We start from the raw sequence: 20,070 nt of genomic DNA on the forward strand, positions 1-20,070 counted from the left end.
CACTCACTTATGGCGAAATGTGACATTTAAGCACCACCAGAGACCCAAAACAGAACAGCAAAAATAATGTTTTCTTCAGTCACTAATTGGTTTCTCTGAGACTGATTTCTTTCATTAACAAGTAAAAAAATCTGATCAGTTTGTTCAAACAGTCAATATCCAGTGTTGCAGTACATGGGTTGCAATAGCAAAATACCTTCTTTAAGAGTAATTAAAGAGCTGTCTATTAAGAGAAGACCAACTTGAACATTTGCCTTTTGGGGGAAGAATTGATCAAAAGTTAGTAGGCTATATTCGGACACAGACTGACCAATATGCAATGTATGACGTTACACTTGTTTTCTGTTACATTGGATTTCAAACTACAAAATGTTGTTTAAATCAGTTTTTTTTTTATACTTGATGTAATTTTTTTGGGTGATCCTTAATACTTCATTATTTTATAGCATTTCTGATCAAAAATAAATTATCCCAATTCTTATCATCTGACCAAACCAAAAACTGTCATTACTCCAGCAAACTGTTAGCTCTGCCTAAAAAAAAGCCATTGGTTTAGTAATATATTTAAAAAAAAAACATTTGCATTTCTGTTTGCTGCCTCTAGAGGTGCTGATATCACACACATCACCACCGACGAAAATAAAAAGATGGCTATAACATTTGACCTAGATACCACATTTTGTAATTGATAAGTACACAAATGAGTGACCATTACATTTGACTGGCTGTTAATTGATTTCCATTTCATTTATCTAGAAAGAAAAGCAGATTTGGGACACCGTTAATTCTGGCAGATACTCTCAACATTTAACGATTCACCACTTTCCTGCTTTGGTTTTCTTTAGCAATTAAACAATGTATATCGAGATGTTCATTTCAACATGACCACAACCCACAAGACGAACTGTGTTGCAAGCACAACTGAGGACTTGATTATAGTCCTCTCTGTCTGTAGGTACATATCAGGATGGCAAAGCTCACAAAACATTGAGTTCCATGTTTAGTTATATAGGATTTCAAATATGAAATCTTAAAAGAATACTCAGGGGCTATATATATATATATATATCATTTTTTTTTTTTTTTTGACAATTTACTGAGGTTCGCCATCCTGGACATGCACAATATTTCAAAGATATTGGAGAAACAAAACTAAAAAGTCATTTAAAAAAATATGTATTGCTTTATGGTTTTGCAATCTTGATAAACTGGACAAAAATATAACAATTATGTGTAGTAAATGCTTCTCATAGAATCAGTGTTCTATTTTATCCAAAGACTGCAAGCCAATCACACCCAACACTCAGCTTTAGTAAAATAAAATCGCCATCAGCTCACCCATTTTTTATTGTACAGGTAAAAAACATTCATATAAACAATGTAGTCACTCACACATTTATAATTTACAAAATTAAAGCAGCACATGAATGTGAAAGTTCTCTAGAACCAATCTAAGGTGACACACACAAAAAAACTGATACCCTTCAATCAATAAAAAAAATTACCCAAGCCTCGCTAGGGAGCACAGAAAATGCCAAAAGGCCTTACCGTCGATCTGTAAAGACCAGCGTTCCCTGACTTCTGCATTCTGTTGAATCTTGTCCGCTAAAAGCTAAATATTTATAAAAATAAAACATTTATTCATATACCTGACCTTTCGATTCATGAAAAGCATTGCCAGATGCTAGCCATTTGTGCGTGTAGACTTTCAAACTCAAGGGTCGAGAGGTGACATCATGTAAATATACATCCAACACGCATTCACAGTCAATATCCACCATCCCCGTGAGCAAGTGTAGCTGTCTATCAGCAGATTGTGACATTCTCTGGTACAGACCTTAGTCAGGTTTGATGCCATATTGAAAATAAGGATACCAGGGATATACTTAGTCTTTACGAACTGTATAAAAGTCCTAGGATCATGTAATGTTTACCGAATCAGTTTTTTTTTTATTTTTTAAAAAGGTTCAAATCTAGCCAAGCCTCATTCCAAACTTTTACCTACCTTTCCATTACAGCTTAACCAAACAGGGCACATTATACACGTACACACAAAAACACAGATGCACTCCAGCACATAGAGGCTATAGAGATGCTTAACTTCTCTCTCGAGACATAGACAACCAACCATTTAACAACAGCTTTTAATTTGCACTAGCCACACGAGTGAATATGACCGCTTTTCCCATTAGAACCCACTTTTTGTGGGTAATGCATGGCTCTCCTTGCCCCTTGGAAAAATAGCAATAGCAATGACTCAAATTCACAATGCGAGTTGTAGATTCCCAAAATCCTTTTGGACACAAATGAGGTCATCATTAGTGAACTGTTTGCACTGCTTGCATCAGCACCCACACCAGCGAGTTCATATTATCCTCCTCTCTGCGTTGACTTGATTTACTCGAGAAATGGAAGAATGGAAAGGGTGCAAGGAGAAGTGAGATGGGGTGCAGTGCAATACAAGTGGGGTGGAAGACACAGGTTTAAGAGAAGAGCAAGCTCCACTGAGCATGCTCAGTCTGTGTATTCTGCCACGATGGACAGAAGTACTGTGATGTCATCAGGCTTCCCCCCTGAAATGCAAACAGACCAATTACAAGGTCAGTAGAGCTGATTATGGATATTCAAAGAGGTTTTGGGATGAGAAAGATAATGGAAGTCAAGAACCTCTTTTTGAAGACTCACCTCTTACATTCAACCCGTTGTCACAGGCAAACTGGGCGAAAGGGGACATGTAGTTGGGGTCGTAGGCCAACTCATGGGCCTGTTCAGCAATGCTGCGGGCAGTCTGCTGGATACTATCATAGTTGGTATTCTAAGGTAAAATAAATAGATAAAAAAAAGATTAGAGATAAAACTAAAAATGTGGAAAATACCTATGTTATATCTATGTTATACCGACATATCGGCCATTATATGGATATTTTGATATTATTGGTATAGGAAGATGACCTTACAATAAGCTGAACAAAAACCAAGTATAGTGTTAGACTGATATATCAGACATTTTGATTCGAAGTTTATCGGTATCAACCAATAATACAGCCCTGCATCTCTAAATACTCTAAATGCTTAATTAGAATCTGCAAAGAAGTGGAAAAAAATGAAGTAGAAGGCATAAAATAAAGTCTTCACAGTCATTTATATATGTGAAAATTGGCTGAGAATTGAACAGAGATGTAACCTAGCCAAGAGGGAGACAGATAATCAAGTTTTCATGGCAGTTTTTTGGTGATTTAACGGCTAATACAATATTTCTTCACCATACAAATGGTTGTCAAAAATCATTGAGAGACGTGTTTGAGGAAAAAACGGGCATTATTTTTGCAATCAGCATCCCTAAATTAGCAAGAAACAAGTATTGTTGATTGTTGTTATTGTTGTTAGGGTTGGGCGATGTCTTCAAATTTGACATCGGACGATGTGTGCACGAAGCGTGAATCCTTATAAGGGAGAACAACTTCAACAACAAAAACAATTCCTAACACCGTGTCTACACTGGATGCAAGCGGTGCTTTTTTAGCTAAGTAGGTGTTTGTTTAGTCTCTTCTTGAAGGCCTGAACATTCTTTGAGGTGATTTCACCTACTACAGTACAGGGGAGGCAGTTAAAAGTTGTTACAGCCGAATGAAGAAAACTCCTCCCCAAGCATTTGGTGTTGGACTTGGGGAGTTTTAGGGCGTGACTTGGTCGTGCTCTCCGAGTGGTTTGGCAAAGGAGATCAGGTGGGGGTAGCAGAGCTTTGAGATCCTCTGGACAGTTTTCAGTGTGCATTTTAAAAAGCACAGTTGTTGCTGCAACAGTTCTACGTTGGCTGATTTGGCTGATTGCATGTTTCCTTAGGGCAGTGTCCTCATCCACCCCAATGATTTTCAGTGCTTTTTTCTGGATGTTGTCAAGCTGCTCAAGGGTGGTCTGTGATACGTTCATCCAGGCAAGGCATGAGTACTCCATGGTACTCCTGACTTGAGCCTTGTAGACATTGGCCCTACCTTTAACATCAAGCTTGTTGGCCAACCTACGCAGAGCTCCAAGACGCTGTCCAGCATGCTTGCAGATGTTTGACAGGTGATTAGTCCATAGCAACTTCTTATCAATACATAGTCCCAGAATATTCAACTGCTCACAAAGGTCATTTCTGGTTGCCCCCCAAAAAAGGTCTGGGCAGGATGGAAGCCTCTTTCTCGACAGAACCGTAGCCTTGCATTTGCTAGGCTCGAACATGACCTTCCAGGTTGTTTACAGCGGTTACTGGGGAAACCTCTATTTCTTGCGCTTAAAAGCATCTCCTGCTGGCAAAGAATTAATTAGCATTTTCATTAAGTCCACCTGATTTACGCAGCAAACATATTTTGTTTGTTATCAAAAAATATCTACTCTAGAGGGACTTGGCTGTTGTTATTGATTTCTATTTGGAAGTCTACCGGAAGTTAAGTTAGGGCCACAAAAGCGTGCATGCGCAGTAACGTTTGTTTATGTTGTTGCCGTTGAAACCGTCTATAGGACATCTCGAGGTATCGCACACCAGACGCACACATTCTATACGCACGAGCTCAATTTCCAGCTTATTTAATATAAAACTAGAAAACAATGTGTTTGAATTTTAAGGACGTGGCGCTACGCTTCTTGTCCGGTGTGCTACCACTGATCTATATATTAATTCAATAGAACGTTAACATTTATTGGATTCCCAATATGGCGGCGCGGTGGCTTCACTTTCATGACTTCATGAGCAATCTAGTTCTTTATTATAGATCAGTGTGTGCGACACCCTTAATGAGAGATGACTGAAAACGATGGAGAATGATTTGCAGATCCTCAGTACCACTGACAAACATCTAATCTTGTAAAATGTGTGGTAAGTACTGCTGCTCCATAGTATAAACAGAGTATGTGCGATCGCGAATCTCGAAAGTTATAGTGAAACTAAAAAACGATTGTTGAATTGACTGAAAAATTTGGTTTCATTCTGCAAATTTGATGCTGGATGCTGTAATTCTGGACACTGGTCTCCTCAGGTCCAGTTGCATCTTATTTGCGATCATAACATTGTTTAAAAGCCCTTGCTATGTGTACTGTGTTAACCTAATTCAGACTTGTTATAGCACTTATATATCATTGCTCTTTTTGTTTTTTTTGATTGCTTCCCCTGTCCTCATTTGTAAGTCACTTTGGATAAAAGTGTCTGCTAAATGAATAAATGTAAATAACCACACATGTGATATATCAGCCACACTAATTAAATTAATATTTGTATAAGCCAAAAACCAAATCAGTTGACTGCACCCTCACACTTAACGCAAGTACGGTCTGTACCTTGAGTTTTTTGAGTTCTTGCAGGATCATGTAGTCAGGCATGTTGTCAAAGAGGCCGTCAGTAGCGGTCAAAATAATGTCCCCTAATTGGACATCAAAGGTAGAGCTATCTGCCGCCTCAGGACTGAAAGAGATCGACAAAAACATTTAGAATTACACTTGTTGTAGAGCATATGCCAACGCTCTACAATACCAGCATATTTTAATTACTATGCCACCCACATACCCATAATTGATGCCAGGTAATGAACCCTGTCATGAAAAATACATTTATCCTTCGGAACTACACAGATAACATTTTTTTTTTTATTTAAGTAAAAGGACCTGCAGTTCTCAGATTAATGTCTATAGACAGAAATCCAGTCATTTTGTAGAAATGCTAATGGGACAACAATGATCTAATCCAATAAATTAGACTAAGATACTTGATCTGGGCTGAAACTCAAGCAGTAGCGCAAAAGGGTAACAGGGCAGAGATCAGCCTCACCTAAACGGAGGGTAATGGACACTTGGGTTTAAGAGAACTTGTCCAGACCCAACATGACCTCTGGACCAAATCCAATCAGTCAGGTTGTTTTCTTGGAAACCAGACAGGCCTCTTCAAGCTCCAAATCCCTTGAGTTTTAGTTTAATCTGTTTTAGTGTCCTGGGTAAGTATTGGTGCTCTGATTATGGGTCACATTAAAAAAAAAAAAAAATAAAAAAAAAATAAAAGAGGACATATGCTTATGCGTTTAATACTTGCTTCTATTAAATTAGATTTGGGTGTTTTCCAGAGCTCTATGGCAGTCACTCATATTTGATTGTAGGGCTGCCTCCGAATAAAAAGATTTTTCTAGTGGAGTAATAGTCATTTATTTAAGCCGTTAGTCAAATAAATCATGCTTGTACTAATCTAATTACTTAAATGTATACATGGTGGGCCTTTTTTAAGATATAGCCTATTTTGCGTTCAAGCACGCACATAAAACTAGCCGCAAAAGTAATAACTTAATGTATCGGAAAAAAGTTTTTTGAGGGAGACCAGTACAAGGGCAAACAATTAACAATCTAAAAATTTTCTTTGGATTAAAACATCTGCTAAATTACTGGACAAATAATCATTACGATCTCAGAAGACCTGCAACACACAAACTTGGTTTTGATTCCAAAGCTAAATGGTTTTTTTTTTGTTTTTTTTGTTTTTTACTAAAACACTGCCACAGACCTCAAAGCACCTGAGACCCTCCAAACTAAATAACCAAATGCATGTAATTCTCCTTGTAAATGGATATTTTAGTACCACTGAGGCACACTGCTGCACATGAGAAAGTTGCCATAACCGACTCTGGACGACATAAACTAAAGGTCCCACATGAATTTAGCAGGACATGTGGAGCTTAAAATAATCATGCCCTCTGCTGGGACTCAGAAAAAAAATGTCAACAAGTGTTCAGCACAATGCTCATTGGCTGAGGCGAATGGGTTTGCTTCGCCACCCTCTCTCTTTGATTGGAGGTTTTTGGTATTTGTGTGTGCGTGTTTGGATGTGTGCCCCTGGCAAGACCGTGGCAGTGAGGAACTAGAATCACATGGCCTTGACATTAAAGAATTGGACCAACACTTCCTCACAGTGCTTTAGGCAGAACTCTTTGGCTGTTCTCACTTCTACAGGGTTCAGGAGAATCTGCCTGCTAACACTGCTCAATCTAATAAGTGTCCACCATAAAGAAAAAAGAACAAATAATGCTAGTTTAATGTTCTTAGAAATTCAGTTTTTTTTTTATTATGCAATTTATGAAAAGTTAATATTTAAGACTCTAAAAAATGTTGTAACCATGATTAAGTATTAACATTAACCTTAAATATACGTTTATGTAATCTTGACACAGTAAAGGGGGGTCTGCATATATTTTCTGTTTATTTTTTCTTCCTTTCAGCAGGTTTCTGCACATTGGTTGCATCACATGACTTATCAAATGTTTTACATTTGTTTAATATTTACCTAAACTTCTTTATTGCTTACACAGTAATAGTAGATTATGCCAAACGACCAAATAAAGATATAATCTTACAATAATATCAGTTCGATAACCCCCCCAAAAAATATGAAATGTTTTTTATATTAGCTATATTCATTTTTTTTTTTTTTTATAAAATAAAAACTTACTACAAAACCTTTTTTTTTATTAAAATACTTGCTACAGCAGAGGAGTATTCAAGTCATTATATGTACTAATTGCATATAATTTTTTTTAAATAAATTAATAGAAAGCAGAATGATGGAGGCAAGACGGGAACGTAATAAATCAAACTCACATAGCCTGCATAAGCACCAGATCAACGTGTCGGTGTCTACAGTAGTAGGTGCATCTTACACTATTAATTGAAGTAAAAGCCACATGACCCCGTGCGCAGACATCTGTGACACTGATCTGTGACACACAACCATCTGTGATACTGCAGTGAGTGAGTGTCACTGACCCACCTGTCACTCAACACCACGCCCTCGACCCCCGGCGGGGCTATGGACAACTGGAAGGGTGTGTTGAAGTAGTGTTGCTGCTCATCTGACCGATGGACCACCTCTCCACCCCGAACCACCAAGAAGCCAGAGTCTCCCAGATTACAGGTGTGTATCCTGTGACTCCGACGATCCAGAACGACTATGCAAGCTGTGCTACTCCCTAGAAAAGAGAGAGACAAAAAGAAATAAATTAAAGAAATACATTTTTTTTTTATGCACTTAAAACAATTTACACTTTACTTTTTATTAACCAACAAAGGTTTAATGTTAAACCTTTGTCCCCATAACATAGTCATGTAACCTACACAGGGAACTACACTGCATATGCGCATATGCAACTTTTTGAAATGCCATTGCGACCCAAATTTTTATGGGGTCGCAAATGTATCAACTGATTATTTTTGTACCTACTTATTTGTTATGCTATGATTTAATATGAGCATTTATTAAAACAGAAATGTGTTTTTTAAGAATACGTTTTATAACGTGCTCCGAGCATTCAACACATCAAGTTGGCTTCAGCCCCACGATGCGGGAAAGCTGAACTGAGCATGTGGTTACTCGCACGCTGTGATCGGTGCGCACGAGAGAACCGCGTCTCACAGACAGCAACACTGAACCGAGCTCTCCTTCAGGACGTCCGCGTCCTCCTGCGCCTGAACGAACAAATACAAATCGCAGTTTAAACAAACAGAAAAAAAGAGCGAAAAGCGGAAGAGCTCAATTCAGCACCGCGGTGTTCTGGTGTTCAGGGAGCAAGCAGAGACGCGTCTCAAAGTCTTCTTGCTTTTGTACCGACAACAAATACATACAAAATATGTCAAAATACCCGTCTTGGAAAGTGTGTTCGAAAAAGTTGAAGTAATGTCTTTTTCTTATGTCTTAAGTGAAAGTAAAGAGTTGAGAAAGAAATCGGATGTGTATCATTATAATTGATGCACTGTCTCTTAAAGTGACCGCGCCTAATTTACTAGCTCTGCTGTCAGTGTCTTTAATGAATGAAAATGAAAGTAAATCACTCACTGCTCTTGACTGAATTACTTTGTAGTTTTAACAATCATTTATCCAAAGTCAGTCCAAAAATAAGATAGAATTGTTTTACTGGTGGGTGCAGGACACTAGTTCATTTATGTAAGTGAGTATAGCAAAATACAGTGATCTGTGAAATATTATACCCAAAAATTCTTCATACTGTAGACTACAGTTTTGCTTAAGTGTTTATTTCTTTAATTGCTAATGCAACCTTTTCACACCACAGACTGAACCAAATTAAGCATTGCTTGCTTGGTAACTGTTCAACAAAGTATGGATAGTTGTGTAAATATTGTCATACTGACAGACGTCTGAAGTTTTGGTTGATTCCATTAGATATCTTTCTATCAAAGTTATCTGACATTATCAAGATGAATTTGTTCTGACACAGTTTAACCCTGAGTTATTGTCATATTTTATTACCAATTTCTAAACTACAGCAAATAAACTGATAATGTGAGAAATGTTGAAGGTGTTTAAATAAATTTTGGTTTGATTGAGTATTTTATTTTACAGTGAAGACTATGCAGTGCTATTTTAAATTAACAAAAACAAACTTAAAAAAAATGTAAACATTGTGTAAATAGCACAAATAAATAAATAGAATGAACATACAGTACAAATTAAACAATTTTAAACAGGGCCCACTGCACCAGGGCCCCTCTAACCCCAGCTACAAGACGGAGCAATGTTCATTATTATCCAGTAATTACTAAAAATAATTTGTGCGACCAAATCATGTTTTGCGCCAGTAACTGAAAAGGTTAGTAGCGCAAGTGCCACCAGTGGAAAAAGTTAGTGTAGTTCCCTGCTACATACTGTACATGAAAGCTAACCGTGATGCATTGTGGCTCCTATTATATAAGAAGCTGTCTACACAGAAAGCAGTATGACGTGTATGCAGGGAGAAATTGTTGCATGTAAAGTATGTCAGTGGGACAATCACATGTCCATTGTAAAAAATGAAATAAAGTTTTTGCGAATTAAGGAATTTTTATTTGAAATTTGCCATTTCCATCACTAATTTCTGAAGAGATATTTCACAATATGTATAAAAACAGGCTGATGGAAACATAGCTACTGACAAAAAGTCATGTAAAAGTAACATACGTTTTCGTAGAACGTTTCAAGCGGTTTCAGTTTGCTAACATTAATGCAAACAAAATTTTACAGCGATTTTGTCAATCTAGGTTTATGTTGATATAAACATACCATTGTTTATAAATTTTGTTCAAATATATCAAATAATCAGTTTGAAATGTAAAAAAATATATTACTATTACTATATACTATCGTTCAAATGTTTAGGGTCAGCAAGATATTTTTTATTTAGTAAATTAATAATTATCTTTCAAGGTGCATTAAATAGATCAAAAGTGAGAGTAAAGACATTAATAATATTTAAAAATATTTATATTAAAAAAAAATGCCACTCTTTTGAACTAAAAAACATCACAATTACTGCAAAAACATTAAGCAGTACACCGGTTTTCAACATTTATCAATTACGAAAATACCAAATTATCATATTAGAATGATTTTTGAAGACTAGAATAATTCACAGGAATAAATTAAACTTTAGAATATATTACAATAGAAAACAGTAGAAAATAGTATGTAGGCTAATATAAATGCTGTAAAAGTATTGTTCATTGTTAGTTTATTACACCTAACATTTTAATCAATCTATTAAACCTATATTTAAGAGTAATGTTTCCCACCGATCAGGGTTTATGTTGAAGCGACCTTGTCTAAGACCGATCACCCACAGACCTTTATCACTCCACATGCCTTCCCAAAATAAAAGCAGGTCACTTTTTAAAGAGGCAGACAACTCAGCAAGACGAAGAACACAGAGTGACATTTCTGACAGCCCGTGATGTCAGGTTTCAGCAAAAAGACGACCGGTCGCATGCTTGGTAATCCAATGCCTTGTTTGAGAATCTAACTTTACTCTCAGTCTCTGCAAGGTAAAAAAGGCACATGGACCATCTGGTAATTAGAAGTTACCTTAGTAAACAATAACCTTTCTGCGGTTTATAAAGACATGCTCAGTAAAAATGGTTTCATTTCGTTAGACCAAACTCTATTTAGCATAGATTCAAATGATAATCAGTGGACAAGCTGCCATAATACTTCAAGATATTTCAATTGTTCAAAAATGTGAAAAACACAAGTAAAAAATCCTACTAAGTAAACTTAATAATAGACAATGATGTCTTGCAAAAACTCCCTAGCAGGAAGACAAAACAACAGAAATTGCATTTATAAAACTATATAAATATTTTTAACATCTTACAATAACATTTCATTTGTCAACATTAGTTAACTACAATAGTTAACATGAACCAACAACACAGCATTTATAAATCTTTACTAATGTTACATTTGCTAAAACATTTTTTGCTAATACAAGTTACGTGTTAAAATTTGTTAATGCAGTGTGAACATGACAATTTTAATTAACATTAACAAAGGTTAATAAATGCTGTAAAAAAAACATTCCTCACTGGTTTATTAGTTAATGCAAAAATGTGAACAAATGAAATCCTTCTTAAGTGTTACCTATTAATTTATTATTTACTTTAGCAACATGCTAATTTTGAGTTTAATTGCTGCCTATGTAGAGCATTCATAACTGGGCACTGATGTGTTATCTTTAACTGAAATTAAAAATTTAGTTAATTGAAATAAACCTAAAATAAAAAAAATAAATAGAGGAAAAATGTAAACAAACACATAAGACACTAACTAAAATAAAATGAAGTACAATTACTGCAATAAAACAAGCTAAAGAAAATTACAAAAAAAAACACAAAAAGTTACTCAAAAATGTAAAAAAAAAAGATTTCTAAAACAGAATAGAAACAATACTAAAATAACACTGATGAGATGCATGACATCAAAACCTGTAATTTCTGCTGCTCATAATAGTCAAGCATGAATTCTTGTCAATACATTTGGAAAAAACTTGGACAAGAATCAGTATTGTACATCACGACGCATAAAAGCAGCAGCGAGTGTGTGACTCACTGTATGGTTCGGTGTGTGTGTGGATAAGATCTTACCCAGCAGCGGTACTTTGTTCTGCAGGAGTTCATAGTAGCCGGAGGTCAGGATGCCCACGGGGCTGCTGGGAGTGAAGCGGCCCTCCTTCACGAGCCGTTCACATGTCCTCATCAGGGTGGCAGAGAACTGGGACGGGTCCACACCGTAATCCCTCCAGCCCCCGACGCCATCCGCAACACCTGAGAGGAAAACAGAACGAGACAGATACGGTCACTGAGAGTAAAACCAGTTGGATGCATGTTAACTTCCTCAACCCTCATAGCTTTAACACCTAACTTCTGACAATCGAATGAAAATGAAGGAAGAGATGGCGCAGAGACAGACGGCAGCTGCCACAAACCTCCTTCCTGACTGACTGACTGTGCATTGTGATGGTAAGTTAAAACAGCCGTCTGCTAAAGCACGTCTGACGCCTTCGTTCAAAAAAAGAGGATGTTAGATGAATATCTTGTGAACCCCTTGAACTCCAAGTAGCTAGTTACTATTGGTTATTATTTTTTACAAAATCTAACCAGACAACCCAAGCACTCCCAGCTTCCCATTTTAAAAGACATTTAATTATGTCCTCAAATAACACTGTAAATTAAAGGTATTTGGTGCAAAAACATTTTTTGTTATGCTGTCTGAAAGTCAAGCGTTCATTACGAATAGAAAGTTCATTACAGACCAAGCAAGAGTGGAAGGTTCAATTATTGTAATATTATGCACTTTGTATCGTAATGTTTTCTCATCTCCTTTTGACATGCAATTTTTTCCTCCCAGGTTTGTTTCTCATTCTACGGCGGTTCAAGAGGAGAACAACATCTCCTGAATACACTGAGTGTCGAATAGCTGAGGTGCACAAATATATCCACACCTATACTATTGCTCACAGAGAGACTTTAAAGATTCAGAGAAAGCATTTATGCAAAAAAGAGTTATGCAAAAAGCGACAAAGAGAAACATCCGAGACAAGTTTTCCAAAGCCATGAAAAGAATGAAAGGAAATATCAAATACATGTTTCAAATAAATGTTACACCATACTGATGCTGTTGTTCTTTCATTAAGAAAGTTTAAATGGTATTCAATAAATGAAATGCCAAAGGAACATACAATAATAAACATTTGTTTTTATCAAAAGTAAATCATAACACCACATAAGATATGAAAAGGTGTAACGATTTATCCAGTTTAATAAAATAAATTACAAACACACTCCAATATTTTCTTCCACATCATGCTAAGGTTTTCAGACTATGAGCCATTCACACTTCCCATAATGGACTGATTATGGTTCTTTTGTATTGCAAACATGATGCTTGATTCTGAACAGCTGCTAATCATTATTCTTATGTCTATAATATTCTGACCATTGGTGCCTGTCTCACACCTAGACTGCCTACACTTCATCATTTCATCGTTGTTGTGTTTCAATAGTTCACGCTTACATATAATTAGCTGAGGTATGGAATGCGTATTTGGCGTGCTGTCCGGGGAAGGGCTCCGAGCTCGGGAATGGCCCGAACCTAGAGTACCCCCCCTTCCCCGTCTATTTATAAAGTGAACTTGAAGTGAGGAGATGGGGTGGAGGAGGGATGCTGATAAACCGTCAGTGGATAGAGGTAAGTCAGCGATATTTATACTATGGGATTGATTACTTGATTATGGTCCACCTGTGTTGGTTAGGCTAAGTATCTGACGCGCTCCTCCCGAATCTTATTAATAAAATTACATTTAGGGGATACTCGCGGGCGTTGTGACACATTTACATTAATCTCCAGCAGCGTGGGGGTGTTGGAAAGTTTGTTAACAGTATACTGTCGCTCAGCCTTTTCAAACTTCTTTTTCCCCGAAATGAAGAACGAAAATAAACTTCATTTGAAGTATATTGGGGCCTTTATGCTTTCAAAGCTAGCTTGTTGTTGCTGGTCTCTATGAAATCACCTATCTTTGAAAACGCCCTACCTTTAAATTCAACGATTGACAATTTGTCACAAAGGGAGCTGAATTTAAAATTGCTGCCATTTTTATTTTAGTTATTGGCAAGGCAACACAATAGAAAATAGTATAAACATTTAGCAAAATCATATGAAACAAACATGAATGTGTCTATTTCTAAGAAATTTACCCTTTTTTTGTTTTGAAAGCTTTTAAAATTCTTTCATTGTTCTTTATTGTAAAAAAAAAAAAAAAAGATTGCTATAAATGTTTTTTAACATAAGTGACAGCATTAAAGGTATCTTTGAAAAACTGCTCTATCTTTAGAGCTGAAACAACGAATCGATTTAATCGATAAAAATCGATTATTAAAATAGTTGTCAACTAATTTAGTCATCGATTCGTTGCTAAATAACTTTTATTTGCCGTAAGCGGCTCATTTCGTGCATATTTCAAATCTGCGGTGACCAAAGTGTGGCAGTAATGAGCCACCGGAGGTTTTACTCAGCCAGTACAGCAGGAGAAGTAGCGAATAGCCAATAGCTGGCCTCGTTTTATGTCACGTGCTTCCCGAACAGCGTCTCTGCAGCATTTAGCGGGATGTGGGAGACTGGGAGTACTCTACTTTGAGCCTTCAAAAAAGAAGAGTAACCTGTAAACTCTGCACTACTGAACTGTTTAAGGGGACGTTCACATATCGCGTCTTTTGCGCGCTCAAGTTCGTTATTTCCAACACCGCACCGCATCGAGTTAAAAACATCTCAACTTTTCAGAATGCTGCAAGCGCATCGCGGGTCATGTGACAAGAACTAACCAATCAGCTTCATCCTTTCCCGTAACAACGTTAAAAGCTCAGTCAAGATGAAAGGAACAGCTGATCATAGTTGTATATGGATTTCCATTTTGAAATAAATTTAGTATCAGAGCTACTGCAAGTGATTTTTTGAGCTGCAAATCCATTTCTCCTTTGCTGAAATTTCCGCGTCTTCAAGGAGAGAGCACGTCATGGTTGCTTAGCAAAGGCAGACGCCTCAGGGGCGCTTCTGCCCGAGCGCTTGGGAAAGAAGGAGAAAGCGGTGCGCCTAGCGTTTTCCACACGTTTTTAGGCGCGATTTGTGAACGGCCCCTAAGACTTTTATTTGTGCAGATTCTCCAGTACAATGTTGTTTGCAAATGTTTAGTCGTAAAAGCTGATAACATTGCTTTTTAACAGTTAACATTTAAAGCTTTACAAACATGTTCTGTGATCAGTTTGTAGTTTACCAGTTCAAAATTCAGTCGTGCAGCCTAATTATGACTGAATGAGAGAGGTAAATGTTTAAAGATATTTGAAATGCACTTTTTTTCTAAGTATTCACTGCTCTTTTTCACACAGCAGGTTTTTTGTGTGTGACTGTCCAATTTTTTTTTCTGGACAACCTTCTGATGGATTTTACTTTCAATTGTGAGTTCCATTCAGGTTTCATGCCACTGGCACTTTATTCGAAGGATTGTTTACAATTTCACAGCAAAAGCTATAAAGCTGTTTCCCAGTAAATAATAAAATACAATGCACTGCAATTTTATTCTGTTTTATCCTTATTCTTCGTGAAAATATGTTCTGAAAGATTTCTTAATAAGCTTCGTTCGGGATGTTAAACTACATTAGGAGCTCTAAGGACTGCCATGGTGAAAACATTTTAAATCTCCTTGTGAAATTTGCTAGAGTATGGGTCAGTGTTCTGATTGCAGAAGAGTTCGACAAAGGATTACTAACACAATAAAACAACTCCAGGTATATTTTTGATTAGGATATGACAGTGCAAAATGGTTAAAATCTCTTAAAAATCTATGCTGAAGGATAAAGACCATTTATTAATAATTTACTTGGGGGAAAAAATGGAAAAAACTAAAATATAAGTACATAAACCGATTAATCGTAAAAATAATCGACAGATTAATCGATTATCAAAATAATCGTTAGTTGCAGCCCTATCTATCTTTGTATCTTTGCACTAAATACAAGAAAAAATATTTATAATGGTGATCAATTAAGTAACGAAGAGTAAATTAAATGATTTTATAAATAAAATAAATGTACCTAAAACACACCACAAGGACTCAAATCTGTAAACCGTTGTTTTGAATGACTGAATCGCCTTTCTTGGCTAATTTTCGACAGCCAAATTGAGTCATTTCAAGGAATTCACACAACTCAAATACACACAAATATTTCGCAATATTATAAAATATTTCAATAAAAATATTTATTTCAAAATATTTCGGTTCAGTGATCTCTGTGTGAGCTGTGCTTTATATATTACTACATTCTTGATTATTATTGGAGATATGAAGAATAAAAGATTCGCATAATTAAAAGTGCGCAAACTTGCTGTAGATTTCATATTTTTATATTTTAGATGTATTATATGTTGAAACATGATTTTAAAATCAAGAATTAAGCGATTGCATGGGCTCAAAGGGAGATCCAGGCTCAAAAGGAATGAGCGGTGACTTTTCAGAGTTAAACACGATTTAGAGAAGCACAAATCAAGCTACCATTAACATTTCAATAGAGCTTTGCAAACAAGACCAACTGTTAATCCCAAGGCTGCAAACATAGTGGTGTTAGAGTAGGAGAAAATACTTTAGAATGGGACAAAATAACTTGGAGGATACTGTATTGAAACGTTTATTATAACACCACATACACAACCAACATCCAGGCCAAATCGTGAGGTCAGATCAGCGATTCCATGACTCAAATCCTTAGTCCATAACATTTGTATTTAGTTTCATAAACATTAACCTGAGATGACCATTTTTACCATAGCAAAAGAACTAAAGAGGAAACGTCCATGTGTTTACACCAGCACAAACTTGAAGGCAGATTCCAGCACTGCCATACAATGAGTCCACTTTATGTATCGAGGTGCAACTTCCTTGTGACAAACAGTCACCCAGACTTTTTTAAAATATTTTTGCCATGTTCTTTATTATTTTACCCATAGTATTTAATTAACTGAACTAAAATGGGTGTCATTGCCATTTTTAATATACTTAATACCTCAACATATTATAACCTTGCACTGCACGATTTGGGCAAAAAAGTGAGATTTTTTCTGATCAAAACTTTCTGATATTTTAAACTGCAATTTAAAAAAATCCAGGTTTGCTGTGCTTTTTTGTAGAGCTGTATTATTTGGGCAAAATGTTGTGATTTTATGTCAATATGGCTATAAAATAATAATTATTACTAAAAGTTAAAAATGACTAAATAAAAACTAGAGAGATATTACTATCATAACTATTGCATTTAAGAATTTTATAGATTTTTACATAACTGTACAATCACAATACTAATATTTACAGCTTATTTTGTTTATTTGCACTGATGAGTTGTATAGTGATTATGGGTTTATTTTGTTTAAATAAGCAGACATAACTTTATCAATTCATTAAATATATTTTGAGATATAACATGTTACCATATATAAAGACTTCAGAGGTACCATTAACCCCTATCTGAACATGACTGAAATTAACACATTATTTCCAGTTGGCACAACAAAGGCCACTATAAATAATAAACCTGAAACCTCTAAGCAAGCAGTTATTTAGTCTTATAGGATTTGTTTTTTGTTATTGCTGATAAATGGAACATCATACATCTGTAAAAATGGATAAGAAGCTAGTCATGACTGGCGTCAATGTTTGGCAGTAATCGCTGCTGGATTAAAGTGTGTCTGTCTGTGACCGAGCACATCTCTGAGATCTCCTGGAAAAGAGTTTCACTGAACACCTCGCATCCAACTGATAATGTGATTACTAAGGTTCACACCCTCCTGAAACTTCACCATGAACCACGAGAAATCAGAGGGCACCAAATAAACCCCAGAGCCGTCTCTTCCTGTTTTTAAGACCAGCTCATTAGGCTAATTGGAGTGGAAAGTGAAGATCATCCACTGACCTTTAAAGACTTGTGATAGTAAACAGAGAATTTCACTAGACTCAGTGGACAGAGAAAAACACATTTAAAAAGAAATTAAGATGGGAGATGAGACAAAAAACAACAACAACAACAGGATATATAGAGAATATAGAACCATTGATTTAAATATGATGATTGTACATAAAGAAGCAGCTACATTTATTGCGAAATTTGTATATCTACACAAATATCTAAGAAAATTACAAGCAGGCAAACCGAATCAAATAATTTGAGCGCTTCATTTTGTTGTGATAACCTGATTGGTGGAGATTTTGCTACAGAATCATGGGTAATGGAGTTTCTCACCAGAAGGTTTGCTGTTAAACGCGATTACTTAAAAATGTGTTAAAAATAAATAGGCAGATAGCTTAAAAAACAACAGTTACTATTGTTTAACAATCGTATAGCTCACAGCAGGCATGTCTGTTAATGCTTTATACGTTACAGTTCAAAATGTCAGTTGTATTTTTACTTGTGGAAACTGACTGTTGTTGTGATCTTTATCCACATAATAACTATCCAGTACAACAGAATAGCAATGCACTAGAATAGAGCCTTTATGTTAGTAGATTTAATAGTAGTCAGTAACTGGTGTTTTGAGGTAAGTAACAGCTGGGCTGCTACTCACGCGCTGCCGAGTCTGTAACAAAAGCCGGTGAACATTCACTGTCTGTAGCACGTGAATGTAACCGGGAACCCTCCGACCCTTCTTGTATCGTGTTAACTTGAGAAAATTATTCTCAGTTTTCTCAGTGACAACTATTCAGTATTATTTAAGGTTGTTATATCAGGTTGTAGAAATGCGAGAGAACATGTCAGTGGGTCAACGAAAGGACAAAGATGCGCGTGTGTGTGTCGCTGGATCGAGGATGTGATTAAAAACATGGCCGCCTCCATATTCAACCATTCTGACCTTTACACTAGCTCCTGCAACCCTTACAAGCGAGCCCCTGACACTCCTACAGGATATAATTTAGTTAATGCATGCATGTTTTATGCATACAGCTCATAACATCTTTAAACAGATCGAATTACTAAAACATTAATATCCAGAATGTAAATTACATTTATAGAGTCAAAGCACACGCGATCGGAGATATCTGTTAATGTTACGCACGCCGGACTTTAACAATGTGTCATTTATATCCGTGTTTCCATGATGGAAATGTGTATAGGGGAAATAATTCTAGTTTCGGCCGCTAGTCGCGCTTTGGGGCTCGGTCTGGCTTCTTTCTGGGTGAAAGGTCAAATTGTGTTACCCAAGCTAACTGTTAATTTGCAATAAATGTAGATTTTATATGCATGATATGATATATTATAGTACTAATCAGTTGCCTATCTGCTACATATTTAAGGAACGCATGTTAAATCTACATGCGGGATCAGGAAAGTCCCAGAGATTCTCAAAGGGAGGTTATTTGAGGTGAGAGCTGGACTGATCGTGTCTCACACCCCTCCATCACGAACCGAGGGCTGACGGTAACCCGTGAAGCTCCTTTTCACAGTTAAAAGTCCCTACTAACGAGCTGGTCACCGTGCATATTTGTGCCAAAACAACTAATGTATAACACACTGAATTTCGGTGGCGCTCACCCAAAACATCCGCGGACTTGTGCCGGGCGATGAAGCAGGCGTCGTCTCCGTAACACATGCACTTCTTCAGGATCCCCTTCCGAAAGTCCTTCCCGAAGCCGCAGCTGGCCGTGACCAGGCGGTAATCTCTGCCGTCCGTCTGGGAGAGTCCGCCCAGGACAGCCCTGGCCACGATCCTGCCATAGGAGAGTACCGATAACATTCCCCGCGGTGAGCGTGTAGCCCGTGTCCCGTGTCTCTAGGATCTGAGCACCGACATTCGGCTCCACGCGCTGTAGAGGAAGCACGCCGATTTAAAAGTGACTCAAACGCCCTTTCTTCTTCAGTGAACGCCGGTCGTGTGAGATATACGGCTGTTTTATGTCTTGGATAAAGTTAGGGCTATTTTATGTCTTGGATGAAGTCTCTCCTATGCACTCCATCCTGTCCGACATCCTCTAGTCTAGGTGCACTCTCTCACCACCGCAGTGTTCCGGGAACGACCGCATCCGGGCCCCGAGGTCACATGACCTGCCGCGGTGACGTCAGCGCGTAGTGAAAGAACAGGTGCTGGAACACTTTAAACTGAGATAGCGACTACTCTTGTGACTTCTGTGGATGTATTCTGTGTGTATTTTTCCATTACATAGAGTACTAAACTATTCTGTGTTGCTGTGAAGCATTTCA

At 36.9% G+C, this 20,070-nt stretch overlaps 1 protein-coding gene across 1 annotated transcript; it reads right to left on the reverse strand.

The window, feature by feature from the left end:
- Positions 1 to 1,308: 1,308 nt before the first annotated feature.
- On the reverse strand, positions 1,309 to 19,871 carry pptc7b (protein phosphatase targeting COQ7 b). Its single transcript, XM_059539819.1, has 6 exons — positions 19,405 to 19,871; positions 11,923 to 12,102; positions 7,784 to 7,982; positions 5,317 to 5,440; positions 2,686 to 2,815; positions 1,309 to 2,573 (listed from the first exon to the last, which is right to left on the reverse strand). The coding sequence occupies exons 1-6, from the start codon at positions 19,604 to 19,606 to the stop codon at positions 2,515 to 2,517; spliced, it is 894 nt and encodes a 297-aa protein (XP_059395802.1). The 5' UTR covers positions 19,607 to 19,871; the 3' UTR covers positions 1,309 to 2,514.
- Positions 19,872 to 20,070: the final 199 nt, after the last annotated feature.

This window comes from Carassius carassius, chromosome 45 (genome assembly GCF_963082965.1).
Source record: "Carassius carassius chromosome 45, fCarCar2.1, whole genome shotgun sequence".
NCBI classification, from domain to species: domain Eukaryota; kingdom Metazoa; phylum Chordata; class Actinopteri; order Cypriniformes; family Cyprinidae; genus Carassius; species Carassius carassius.